Source organism: Nestor notabilis, unplaced genomic scaffold, assembly GCF_000696875.1.
Source record: "Nestor notabilis isolate BGI_N333 unplaced genomic scaffold, ASM69687v1 scaffold6618, whole genome shotgun sequence".
NCBI classification, from domain to species: domain Eukaryota; kingdom Metazoa; phylum Chordata; class Aves; order Psittaciformes; family Psittacidae; genus Nestor; species Nestor notabilis.
The window spans coordinates 92,845-105,539 of record NW_009940557.1 but is presented as its reverse complement, the minus strand read 5'-3'; the positions used below and the strand labels follow the sequence as shown (position 1 = coordinate 105,539).

Here is a 12,695-nt window from a genome sequence, read left to right as displayed (position 1 = left end):
CTGCTGAAAGCAGTGATTTGGTAATCTGTGGGAATCTTGGGTTCTGAGATGGGCATCAGTGGAGAATATGTGCTAGTTTCTGTAGGCTTTTGTCAACTTTCCCCTAAGTTTGAGGCTTGCTCGTTCCATGCTCTGCATCTTGTCTCTTTTCTGCTTTGTCTACATGCTCTTACTTTCCACTTCATGCATTTTTCCACTTGTGAAGGCTGTTTGGTGGTCCTCTGGCTTTTCTTTCTCCTTACCTAGCCATCCTAGTTTCTACTGTGAATCACAGCCCCTTGTGATATCTCCCCTTTTCTGTATTCCTCCTTTCTTTCACATGATAGTGTGATATTTCACTGATAGTCAGTCTGACCCATAGAGGCCATTATAAAAGCCTATAACTTGACCAAATTTAGAGGATTTTCATGGAGATGGCAAAATGTATATTCCTATTTTAAAGGCCTCTGTGTTTCCAGTTTTTTCATCTCTACTCTAAAACTTGGGGTTTAGAGGTTGTTGGGTTTTTTTTAAGGTGGAGTTCATTCAGTGGGTTACAGAAGTTGTTAATAAAGCCTGTTTTTTGGGAGATGAGAGGAACTGTTTAGACTGAAAACTTCCAGAGAAGTCATCCTAATGTAGATAGATATTTATGTGAAAACTGTGTCTGAAATTCAGCAAGATACCAAGACTAATAACAACCAATGACAGTTGTATTAGTAGATTGTGCTACTAGTCCCAATCATGCCATGTGTGCTTTCACGTTACCTGCACTGTAGAGTTGTTTTCTGTACATGCTGATGTATTTTTGGTTTAAGAGGTTTCACCATGTAAGAACTGAAAGCAAGATATGTCTGGCTGCTACGAGATAGCAGTAACATATTACAGTCTTTTTCCATGAGAGTCTAGCTTTAATAGGATGATGTCTCATTATTTTTAACCTCCATCTGTACTTGCGTCTGAAGAGCATTGGGAACAATACACAATGCATAAATTTATATCTAGAGCATAGTGAAACAGACATTAATTTCGTATGGCAGCAGTCTTCTCTATATTTATTTAGAATAATATACAGTAGTGCTTTTCAGAGCTTATTTGATCAGTCCTTCCAATGCTTTGTACCAGTTAAATAGGCAAAGAGGTTTCAGCAGGTTCATGACTTGCTTTTTGCTTAGGGGACTACAGCCACGGCAAGAACCTCTGAATGTGCCTGTGTGTTGTTACACACACTCTTCTTCTGTTTTTCTTCCTTAATAACATACTACTACACTAGTAGTAGTATAGTAGGAGCAGCAAGTAGAAATTTCACAAATAAAATAGTACTTGGTTAAAAGTTGAACCCACTCATGTCAGCCTGAATTTCAGCCTGAGGAGGTAAATGCAGTTAATGTTACCCATGTAGTCCCTCCAGCAAAGCAACCTACGGTTGAAGGGCTAGCAAATCCTTCCTTGCAAGGATGTGAGGCACTGTGTGCTTCCTTAGTGCCAGGCTTCATTTTTTTTTTTATTTTTTTTTTACTTAATGAAAACTAGAATAAGAACTATTTGTTAAATACAGAAGAGACTATCATGAGATTGGAATTGGCTGTAAAGAAAGCCTGTAATTCAGCTAAGACTACATAATAGCCCGTTGGAATGATTTGATGCTTTTTCTGTTCTTCCTGTAGCTCATGGATTCTTTTGAAATTTGGTAAGAATCTTCCTCCTATAAATTTTTCAAAGCTGAACAGTGACCTCTATATCTTTATTGAATTGTGCCCACTAAGATCAGAGTGGAAACTGACCAATTTCCTGCACTTACAGGTGTGCAGCTGTAAAATCAATTATTTGGGATTACAAATAATGATCACTCTGCAGAATACATCCTGTGGTGGGATGGGAAGTCTGTGTGGTCAGTGTGGTTTTACTTAGAATATATAGTTTTAACTGCATTGAATTTTGTCATATTAGGATTGTAGGAAAGCAAAGCTATTTGCTTATGTGAAATTATTTTAGATGGATAAACTGGAAAACAGCAAAGTGTAGATTTGGGAAGTGCATTTCTGAGGAGGAAATTTCTGCACATTTATTACTGCAAAACCAGCAGAATGCTGAATTCCTGTCTCTGTGCTAGAATTATAAGTAGTGTTTTGCACACAGAAAGTCCTGCTGTGTGGGACGTGGATGAGAAGCAAAAGGGACATTGTGCTCCGGGGCCAAATTTTAAAAATTGCCATAAAGTATCTGTAGATGGAAGCATAAGTTGCTGGGAAGGGAAGCAGTACTTCCCTAGTTCATGAAGGCAGTAAGACACATTTGAGTGTGTTTGTTCAGAAGACATGATGAGGGGAAAAAAACCACATGAATGTTTTCTCATTAAAGATGCCTTTCCAGGAGAGCTCAGAGACTGATCCCAACTGTTTATGCAAGGAAGTTGGCACTCTGTCAGAGAGCACTGTTGTGACTACAGAGTGTGACAAGCCACAGAATTTTACAGATACTTTGTTTGGCTCTGAAGCACAACAAATTGCTTTCACAAACTTGTGTTTCTGACTAGAATGTGCAAGCTTTGGTGTCTCAGAAATTAAACAGGGCAGCAAAGATGCACAGTTGCATTAACAATATTAGATAGGTGCAAACTGCCATGACATGCTGTCTCCAAGAGTAAAACTCTCACAATGAGAGATGTCCTCCTAGAGTGACAGTGAGAAAAGGTGAACACTGTATGTGAGGACTAGCATGGGAAGTGGTGAGCACTGGTGCATGGTAGCCACAGAGGATACCTCAACTACTATATACTGAGCAAAGCAGGCATTTTCATAGCTATGCTTTTTGAAAAATGACAGGAATTTCAGAGCTTTTGCATATAGTAGGAAATCCAAGAGAGTATCAGCGGCAGTTGTACCTTATGGTGAGTATGAGCACTATGAGGTTGAGTTCTGCTACCGCTGAGAAAAGCTTTCAGGTCACTGTAATATTGGACACTTTGGAAATTACGGGTGATTCTTCTATCTAGGTCTGCAGTGGACATTTGTGATTTCTCACAGAGTGAGAACAAAATGATAGTCAGGAATTGCAAGACTGAATTAGTTGTAGTAGGATGATCCTAGGAACATAATGAATATTCAAGCTACTTTCCATGTCTTGTACTTGCCATGTCTGAAAGTATCATCTTTGCTAGTGCTGCTGGTGAAAAGTTCTTCGTGCATGTGGCCTGGGAGTTGACAGTAATGTTGTTGATTTTGACATACAGCTGTGAAATGTTACTTTATGGGCAAGCCAGAATAGCCTTTTACAAAACACTCTAAGTCAAGGCTGATTTAAAAGTCACAAGGCTTTTTTAATAGAGTGTCAGGCTTGGGCTGATGCTGTAAACCCTCCAGGGAGCAAATCACTGATTTACTGATGCTGCTCAGGTTTTGGGTAAGAGTTGGCTGCAATCCATCTGGCTTGCCTTGCTTGTGGAGTGAGCGTACTTTAGAACCAAGCTCATCTGGGATCAGCAAAAAGCTCCTTGACCAACACAAGCAATATGGCAGCTTGCCAGGAGCTCATGATAGATGAGAGCATCCTCTTGTTGGAGGAGAAGACTGTGATGGTTATTCAAGCAAATACGTGTTTTCTTTAGGCATGCAAATATGGTTATTAGCCCTGGATGGAGAAGTGCTGAGTACTGGTGCTTTTAGTGGTTCAGGTCATGAACTTATGTACAAGGAACAGAAATTATCATCCTGGATGTCATTAATTATTGAAGTATGTCACCAATTCCTCTGCCCTGTATTTTACTGCTAGAATTTGCTGTGCAAACACAGGTGACAGAGCAAGCACCTGCCCATTCAAATGCATATAATATTTTGTCCAAAATGTTAAAAAAATAATCACTGTAGTATTATTTGCTGCTGTGCCTCCTCAAAACTCTTTGGGGAAATGAATTAAAAGTGCTGCCATCTGTGTATCTTACATTTAATATCAAGGGTAAAAAATGAGTGCCAGCAGTTTTGAAGCAGCATTATATAATTCTATTTTCAAAAATACATGCTAAGGACACAGCGAGTACTAGTGCATTGGTCCCACTTTTGGGATTGTTGCAATGCTTTTTCAACAACATTTTAGTCTTTTTATCTTAAAAGAAAACAACTATGTGTGATATCTATGGGTGATAATCACTGGATAGAGATAGCATTCTCTGGGAGAATTATTTTCTTCCAGAAAAAACACCAGGCACAGCAGCACCTGATTCTTGCTGAGCTCCAGTAGCAGCTGCATTGGCAGCTTCAAAGGTGAAGTCAGCTTGTCTCAGGCTGATGCTGATAGATTCCCTGGACTCTTTTTCATTCTCTTGGATGTGAATTTCTGGATTTTGTCTTTGAATTAGTGGAGTTCATCCAAAGTTCTATCCACTTCAAGCAAAAAGTTGCTCAAAAGAGAAGGTCTGTGGGTTCTGAAAGGGGATGTTTTTGGAAGAAAACACACTGGTTCATATTTCATTTTGTTTTTCAAGTATACTGTGGTGGGAGAAAGAGCTTCCCTATTTCAGACAACTTTCTTCATTTTTCCCCTTTATTTTAAGCAACAAAGCTGAAGACAGGCAATATTACTGGTAAGAGTTGTGATAGAAGAGCACATGGGGGCAATTCTCTTTCACCAGTTATGCTTGGTTTCTCACAATATAAATTGGTAGTGGAATTGATTCTTATTTCCTCAGTGTAAAAATAGTTCAATTAAGATGATTTTGCTCTCTGTGCTACATTATTTACTGTATTTCACTTGGGCTAATAGATAAGACAGAAATCTCACCCTGTAGGTGATGTTTTGTAGTTCTTGTAATATATGGCAGACGTTGAATATTGAGGCTGTACAAGGGGAGAATTGGAAATTAGAGAAGATAAGTAAGAGTGGGGCAGGGTACTGAAGAGGGAAGACCTCAGGGTAAGCTGCTTTCAATGTACTGTTTAAGCTTTAATGACCCATATACGGATTTTAGCAACAAAGTAATGGCCAACTGGAGGAATCGAAGGCCTCAGGTGACAATCTGAACAGCAAAAGCTAGCAGAGGTCATAAATCCTGTTACAGTTGGACACAGGCTCTGCTAGGAGGCAGTTTTTATGTTCCCAGTCTCTCTGCATGTATGCTAATTTGACGAGGTTTAAGGGAAGAGCTGGTAAAAGCTCCGTGTGAACTTTTCTTGGGGTTTACCACATAAAAAGTTCTCATTTGTGGTCAAAGAACCACAAGAACTTTTCAGAAAAATTGCTTGTATCCATACCTTTTTCCAGTAGCAATTTTTTATTGTTGTCCTTTAAAAACCCCCAAACATATCCAGATCTTTCTGAGCTTTACTCCAAGAAATTCTCCAAATTCTAAGACGAGGATCATATGAAAACTGTGCGCAGCTCTTCCTTTGAGGGAAAAAAGCTTCTACTTAATTTATGGAATGTCAAAAGTTACTAAAGATGCACTGAACAATTGTTTTAAAATAATAATTGTAATTGCAGTAGCTGATTTGCATCTCAGTGGCAACATGTTCAGAGCACTGGAAAGATTCCTCTGTGCTGATTCACTGAAAAGTGTGAGTTGGGGAGTGCAGGCCAAAGCAAGTTCTTTTGAAACATTTCTTCTCAGCTCTTCAGCCAGGTTGAAAGGCTAACTAACTCCTGGTCAGGGAGCTTTCTTGCAGGTTTGCAGTCCTGTCATCAGAATATCTGTGATATACTCACTTCAAAGCTTCTTTATGGTGTTTTCCCATTTGCTATCTGCCTTCTGACTAGCATGAACTCCAAAGTTTTGCTGCTGAGGATGCTTGTAGAGGAGAACTGATTGAGCCAGATGCCATGTTGCTGTAGTGTTGCTTCCTAAGTGATCAGCTTGTCAGATTGAGGTCTTAAAAACCAGTGTGAGAGATCATATGTACTTACCCTAATTCAAAGCCTGGTGACCCCTGGAGTTACTTCAGCCTGACACAGCACCCTCAATAGGGTAATAGGGGTAGTAGTGCCGTAGAAGCTCCCTAGCTTCCTTTTTGCACAGTAGTGGAGTGAGACACATCTTCGGTGTTTCATTATTTTCTTTGACAAAAGAAAGTGACAAGAGGGTGACAACAAAGTTCCATATTATACAGTACAGAAATAAGCCACTCATTTGCATGTCTTTGTATCTATTGCTTACTTTGCTGTGGAGACTGGTAGTCCTGCTCAGATGTATGATATGACAAGGCACCACCAACAGAATGACATTGGTAACAACACATGGCTTGTCAGCATATCTTGCTAAAATATGCCATGACTTGTGGAACATTAAATATGCAATATGGTATGAATATTAAATATTTATCATGGTCTAAAAGAAATTCAGTGAAGGTGATCACCTGGAAGTTCAGTAGTCTGAAAACATGAGCTAGTGCCATTAAAAAAAAAAATGTATGGTGAGAAAATGCCATGTATTTATTCTCATCAGCTAATACAAACGATTCCATAAAACCTGTGTCATGTTTGAGAGAAAGGAGATATTGCTTAAAAGGCTATTCTTAGGATAGATGTTGCATTTTGTTTAGAAAGCAACTGTGTTGTGCTGGATAGGAAAGCTAATGTTTTGAAGAGAAATGCTTGACTTTTGTCTGAGGCAGAGAATTATCTTTGAGTGTAGAAGTGAACTTGGTGTCTAGTTGATCATATATGAGCGATTCACTTAGAGGAGGCTGCGTACAGAAAGTATGTCTGGCTGCAGCTTATTTTTGCCTCAAAGTGATGTTGGGTTTGACCAACAAGTTGAAGAAAATAGCACTGAATGGGAAGGTATGGTCTTCAAGCACACTGGACATGTGGAACTCATGGACATAGAAGATAACTAAGTACAACTGTTTGTTGTCAGGTTATGAAACTAAGATGTCAAAAAAATTATCCAAGTCACTAGGAAAAAAAAAAAAAAAGCCAAACATCGCTAAGTATTTGGATCCTTTTAAGATAACATGTATGTTTTGCTTTTCAGCCTCTCTTTTGAAAGGATTGAAACATGCTAATATTGTGCTTCTTCATGACATCATTCACACCAAGGAGACCTTGACACTTGTGTTTGAATATGTGGTGAGTAAAGTAACTAATGTTCTGGGTATGATGTAGAGTGTATTGAATTTGATAGGAAAGCTGTCTTTACTGTCGATGATCTATGGATCAGGCTAAAATAACCCTTTACTTTCTTCAGAAGAGTGGAGGCTATAAGAGAATGCTTTGTAGTGTGGAGTGGGCTAAAAGTAGAAGGCTGGGCTGGACCAGATTCAGAGATGGAAACGTGGTTAATAGGGTCCTCTTGAAGGACCTTAAGCTGTTCGGCTGACTTTCCAAAATGGTTTCATACTCTGCTTCCTAGTTATAGTTTGTTTATTAGAGTTTTTTCTTCACTGATGTGATCAGGTAGCTTTAAAATAGCTGAGAATAATGTAGGTAAGAAGAAAAATAGAACTGAAATGCTTACCAGGAACAGGTAGTTCCTTCATCAAAAGCATCTAACAAGTTGTCCTGGGTTCAGCTACAGCAGTCATTTTTTCTCCTTCTTAGTAGCTGGTGCAGTGCTGTGTTTTTGCCTTTCAGTCTGGGAACAATGCTGATAACACCGATGTTTTTAGTTGTTGCTAAGTAATGTTTACTCTGACCAAGGACTTTCTCAGTCTCATGCTTTGCCAGAGAGGAGGGGAAGCCAGGAGGAAGCAGAGGCAGGACACCTGACCCAAACTGGCCAAAGGGGTATTCCATACCACAGCACGTCATGCCCAGTATAGAAACTGGGGGGAGTTACCCGGAAGGCCCAGATCACTGCTCGGGTCGGGCTGGGTATCGGTCGGCGGGTGGTGAGCGGTTGTGTCCTTTTGCCTCGTTATTCCTCTTATCATTATTATTGGTAGCAGTAGTGGTTTGTATTATACCTTAGTTACTGGAGTGCTCTTATCTCAACCCGTGGGAGTTACATTCCTCCTATTATCCTCCCCAGCCCTCCCGGAGAAGGGGGAGAAAGAAGGGGAGGAGTTAGCGAGCGGCTGCGTGGTTCCAAGTTGCCGGCTGGGCTTAAACCACGACACAAGTTTAAATGGCTTTCAGTGTGACAGGCTTGTGCACAATGTCTTTTTATTAGCAATGTCAGTAAAAAAAGTCTGTCACTTGCAATTCAGAATTTTGGTGTTTTGTTTTTTTTGGTTTTTTTTTTTTTAATCATGACTTTTGTTTCACCTACTAATTAAAACTTCAATTTACATAGTACATAGTGTAATGATCTAATTGTGTTCAGTGTATTACTTTCCAAAGTCTTGGGGTTGGCCTCCTAATTAATCTTTTTAGCTTTTCTAAGACAAGCATGTGGCATTTATGTAGAACTACTTCAGCATTTAGCTGTGGAATTATGCAATGTACTATCATAATTAACCTCCCCATTTTCACAGATGGGTCTGAGAACATGTAATTTAAAAGAAACAAATGAGTTTAGAGAAGGTTAGATTTTCAGTATAATGTCTATTATTGTGTCTGTAGGACACTGCATTTATAAAGTACAGTGATTACTAGTTTTAGTACATCCCTACTTAAGACAGATGGGGCTGTTTTGTGTGTTTATTGGGAGCATGCTTTAATTTTTACATGATAGTGCACACAGCATCTTGTCTGGAGAAGCCATTCACCTTGTCTGTTCACATAGAAATAGGAATCCTACAGTGTAATGATGTGGCTATTCACCTACAAAGCCTGCAGAGCAGTTGCGTGCACTGCAGACATTTTTACCTCTGGTGTAGGAACATTAATGAAAATTTAATTCCTTTTCTTAAAATTGGTGTTTTTTCTGCTCCTGACTTATACACTGAACTAGCATAGGAAAAGCCTTGATATTTCATTTTATGTATCAGTCAGTGTAGAGTTATTTGCATAACTTCACATGAATACATTTTGCAATCTCTTTTATCAGCAGCTGTATTCATCAGAACTGGTTGAGAAATGAGATGTATAGAATACGTTTCTCCCTAAAATAGATGTTTTTGCCTATTAAACAAGTGCCAAATTTCTGGATTTTACATCCAGTAGTAGTGTTTACAGACACTGACTCACGGACATGTATTATATCATGTTGCTGTCCATGATAAGCACAGACACAGACTTAGCTTCATACAGGAGGTACTCCTTCTGGATTCACTTAGCTGTTTGTTTTTCAAGAGGGTGCTGTTGGGATCAACCCTGCCAGTGGTTGCCCCTTTTTATTCCCATGGTATTTGGTAGTTAGTGAAACTGTTTCAAGTTTGTAGCAACTGATCCTAGTAGTATTTCAGTATTTTAGGTGGTTGGCAGAGTCTCTTAAGGTGGTGTTCAGGAAGAAGGGGAAGGATGTTTTATTCTCTTCAACCAGCCTGAGGACTGTATTGTAAGGATGTTGTACTTGCTCCTGTGCCTTTAGATGACGGAATTGCTTAATTCAAAAGTCTATTTTCATTGTAAGGTAATGTAAAGTTATAATGTAAATGCTTACTGGTTGAGAATGCCCATGTAACCTGATAGAATTCTTGTGGGTGTGCATGGTTACAGGGTGTAATTGTTTGATCACAATGACCTTTTTTGTTCCTTTTGTCAAAAAGCTTTCTTTCAGTGCATAATAAGAATGTGCAGGGCAAAAATTACAGTTGCCATTTTAAATGTACAAATTTTGGCTGGTTGACTATGCAATGTAGCTGTGAAATTTGTGTAACTGAGCTCTGTATCTGTAATGTCTGTTTTGGTTTTTTTTAGCACCTGTACATGGTTTAGCCCAGTAATATGGGTGGTTCATACTGAAATTAATAGAAATATTTGTGGGCTTAAAATTACACAGTGGCATACATTTTTGAATGACCCTAGCAAACCGAAAAGGGATTGAATTGAGTTTGCTTCATAAAGCGACGTCATGGAACTGATACACTGTTGCCCTTAATCACTGTTGGCCATTTCAGACATAGGAAAAACCATTTGAATGAGATGTCCTGGTTAAATTAGGGCTGAACAGTTAGTGATCCAGGAGTTCTCAAAAAATGGAAACTTTGGGTTGCTAGGTTGGTGACGATTCCACTGGGAAATTAATACTGATGAGACGCCTGAGGTTATCAGAGGTGTTCGGTTTCAGCGTTGACCCTGAAAGAGTAGAATAAAATATGATTTCATGTAGCACCTTTCATTGCAAAATGCATTGCAGTAATAAGTTAAAAACTGAAAGCAAAATGGCTTCTGAAAGGAAACATGGCAGTGATTAAATTCTCTGGGTTCCTCAAATTAGAATTTTTTTTTAATATGGAAGTCTGTCAGATGAAAACATGACAGAGCTTTTTAACTTTAACTTTGGTGGACCCCAGAAGCAAAAAGAAAAGTCAGTCTCCAAAAATTCTATCTGACAGTTGAAGATCAGGAGAAATTCATTCCCCATGTAAACATTTTGGTGGTGAATGTAAAGCCGTACATTTCTGTGGAAGAAGAGAAGGGGGATTGCTCCTTTTGAGTGAAATAACTTAATTGAAAATAGTATGTACAGTACATTGTTAGTAGGGCATAATTTCTATGTATGATTTGATAACTCTTACATCAGCTTTGATTATTGCTGATCATGGAAGAATACCAAAAAGAGAGCAGAGAGCTCAATTTCATCACTGGATGACTGAGAGCCATTGCTCGTTACCTGAAGAGCTTTGAGGATGAGTTGCTTAGAGTCACCTCTACAAAACCTGAAGGGCTGATAGTCTTTCATGTAAGAATGGTTCCTATAGTTAACTGATATGTGTTATGTAAGACCTAAAAACAAAATGTGACATTTTGACACATTTTCCATATGGTATCTGAGACCACAATGACTTCCAAAAGATGTTCAGTTCAGTTTTTACAGTTAAATGGAGGAGTGTAACTGTTCACATAAGTTTGGTTCCCCTCCTTTCCATGCTGTTTAGGTCTTAGTTTATGTGACCTTGTGGATATGCCAGCTGTAGTGCAACTGCCACCAATGCAGCCAACTTTGCCCAAGGAGGTGATGAATTTTACAGGTGAGATCTCAGACGTATTGAGAGATCTTTGAAGACAGGTTCACATCTGTTTGTTCTAAAATGATCATTAGCTACTACCATTTGTTTCTTCACTTGTTTATTTAAAATGAAGATGACTGTATTTAGAAACACTTAATTGCTGAAAGGCAGTCCTAAGCAATACATATTGCTACAGGCTTGGTAGAATGGTAATGAGGGTTTTAGTATTATGCATAATTATGTAACTATATTATTATCAATAAATGAACCAGCAACTTGTCCTACTCCTGGCATATAAAAGTAAGCTTGTATAGCAATACTTTACATTACACTTTCAATATCTATGAACTAGATTTGAAGCAAGAACAGATACATTTATAATCAGAAGTATGAGTAATGAGTAATATGCTTTCTGCCTCAACAGTGAAAAAGCTCCAGACTAATCTAATAGTGTAATTTAAACCCAAGCATGTTCAATTATCTTGCCTATTTTAATCTCTGTGTATGTTTTTCCTTTTTAAAAATTACTTTCCATTAAAGAAGAAAGTTTAATTCTCATTGCTTCATTACAGCAGATAAAATAGGTTGTTACAGAATGAGCTGGCTTCATAAAGTTCATTAGTTACATTTTCCTCCCATTTCCTGTAAGAAAGAAATAGGTCTCAGGTTTTGATTTTAATGCTGATTGGAAATTGAGATATATGCTATCTATTGGAATTAAGGGTTACAGAGAAGTTTCAAAATCTGAGATTTTGTGTTGTGAAAAGTATTGTGCAAGGAAGTGGTCGACACTTATTACTGAAAAAGATTTTTTTTTTTTGCATTGAAAATTTTGAATTTCTGACAACTTTGGATAATGTGGATTGAACACTATTATTGGTTTTTTGGGTTGTTTCCTTATTAGGGAACATGTGTTGAAACTAAAGGTAGGATGGCATTGCTTGTTTGTGAAAACTAACAAAAAATACCAGATTATCTTCATGAGTGAGAGAGCAGGGAAAATCAGGAGCGTGCCAGAGCTGCATTTGAACTCTAATCACTACACTAATCTAGCAGTGCCTAAATCACAAAAGAAATTAGGGAAACTGGGCACAAGAAGGAAGGAAGGGTCTTCTAATCTTTCATTGAGAGTGGAACTTATTTGGAGCCTGCCTTACCTTATTTTGATGCGAGGGTGAAATGATGGGCACTTTCTTCCTATTTTAGGTCAAGGTGCTTATCTATACATGGTAAGCAAGGACTGAAAGCTAGTGAACCTCTGCAACAAGTCAGATGCCTCTTATCATGCTCTTGGCAGACATCCCTGCTTGCCATAAATGTGCTTCATCCACCCTGGGGAGGACTGGAGCTATTGAGGGCTTCCAGCATGGAAGCAGTTGAATTTTGTAGTTTCCATTTGCCTTGTCCAGAGAAGTAGCTGTTCCCCTCTTGGTGCAACCCCTGCCTCATGTCCCAGGCTTGTGATACTTAAACTGCAGTCAAAAGGATGGTGGAACAAGGCTGAGGGGTAGCAGAGAGAAAGAAAATTCCCAGGCAATAGGGGAATACTGCTCTTGGGAAAAGCTTTGTTTTTCAAGTTTTAATGAGCAGATCAGAGACAGAAGCTGCTGATGTCCAAGTATAGGTTGGAAACGCAAACAAAGTCAGCTTTTAGGGGTAGCGATTCAGAAAGGATTTCAGAAGGAAATTGCTTGGTGCTTTGCTGAGAGGTAAAGACTGTGCCAGACGTGG

The 12,695-nt window shown here is 38.8% G+C and overlaps 1 protein-coding gene across 1 annotated transcript in view; it reads left to right on the top strand.

The window, feature by feature from the left end:
• Nucleotides 1-6,668: 6,668 nt before the first annotated feature.
• Nucleotides 6,669-12,695, top strand: part of LOC104410296 (cyclin-dependent kinase 14-like) — a 93,358-nt gene continuing 87,331 nt past the window's right edge. The window contains exons 1-2 of the mRNA XM_010020418.1: nucleotides 6,669-6,750; nucleotides 6,944-7,038. Coding sequence (XP_010018720.1) covers nucleotides 6,669-6,750; nucleotides 6,944-7,038 — 177 coding nt within the window. The remainder of the gene's footprint in view (nucleotides 6,751-6,943; nucleotides 7,039-12,695) is intronic.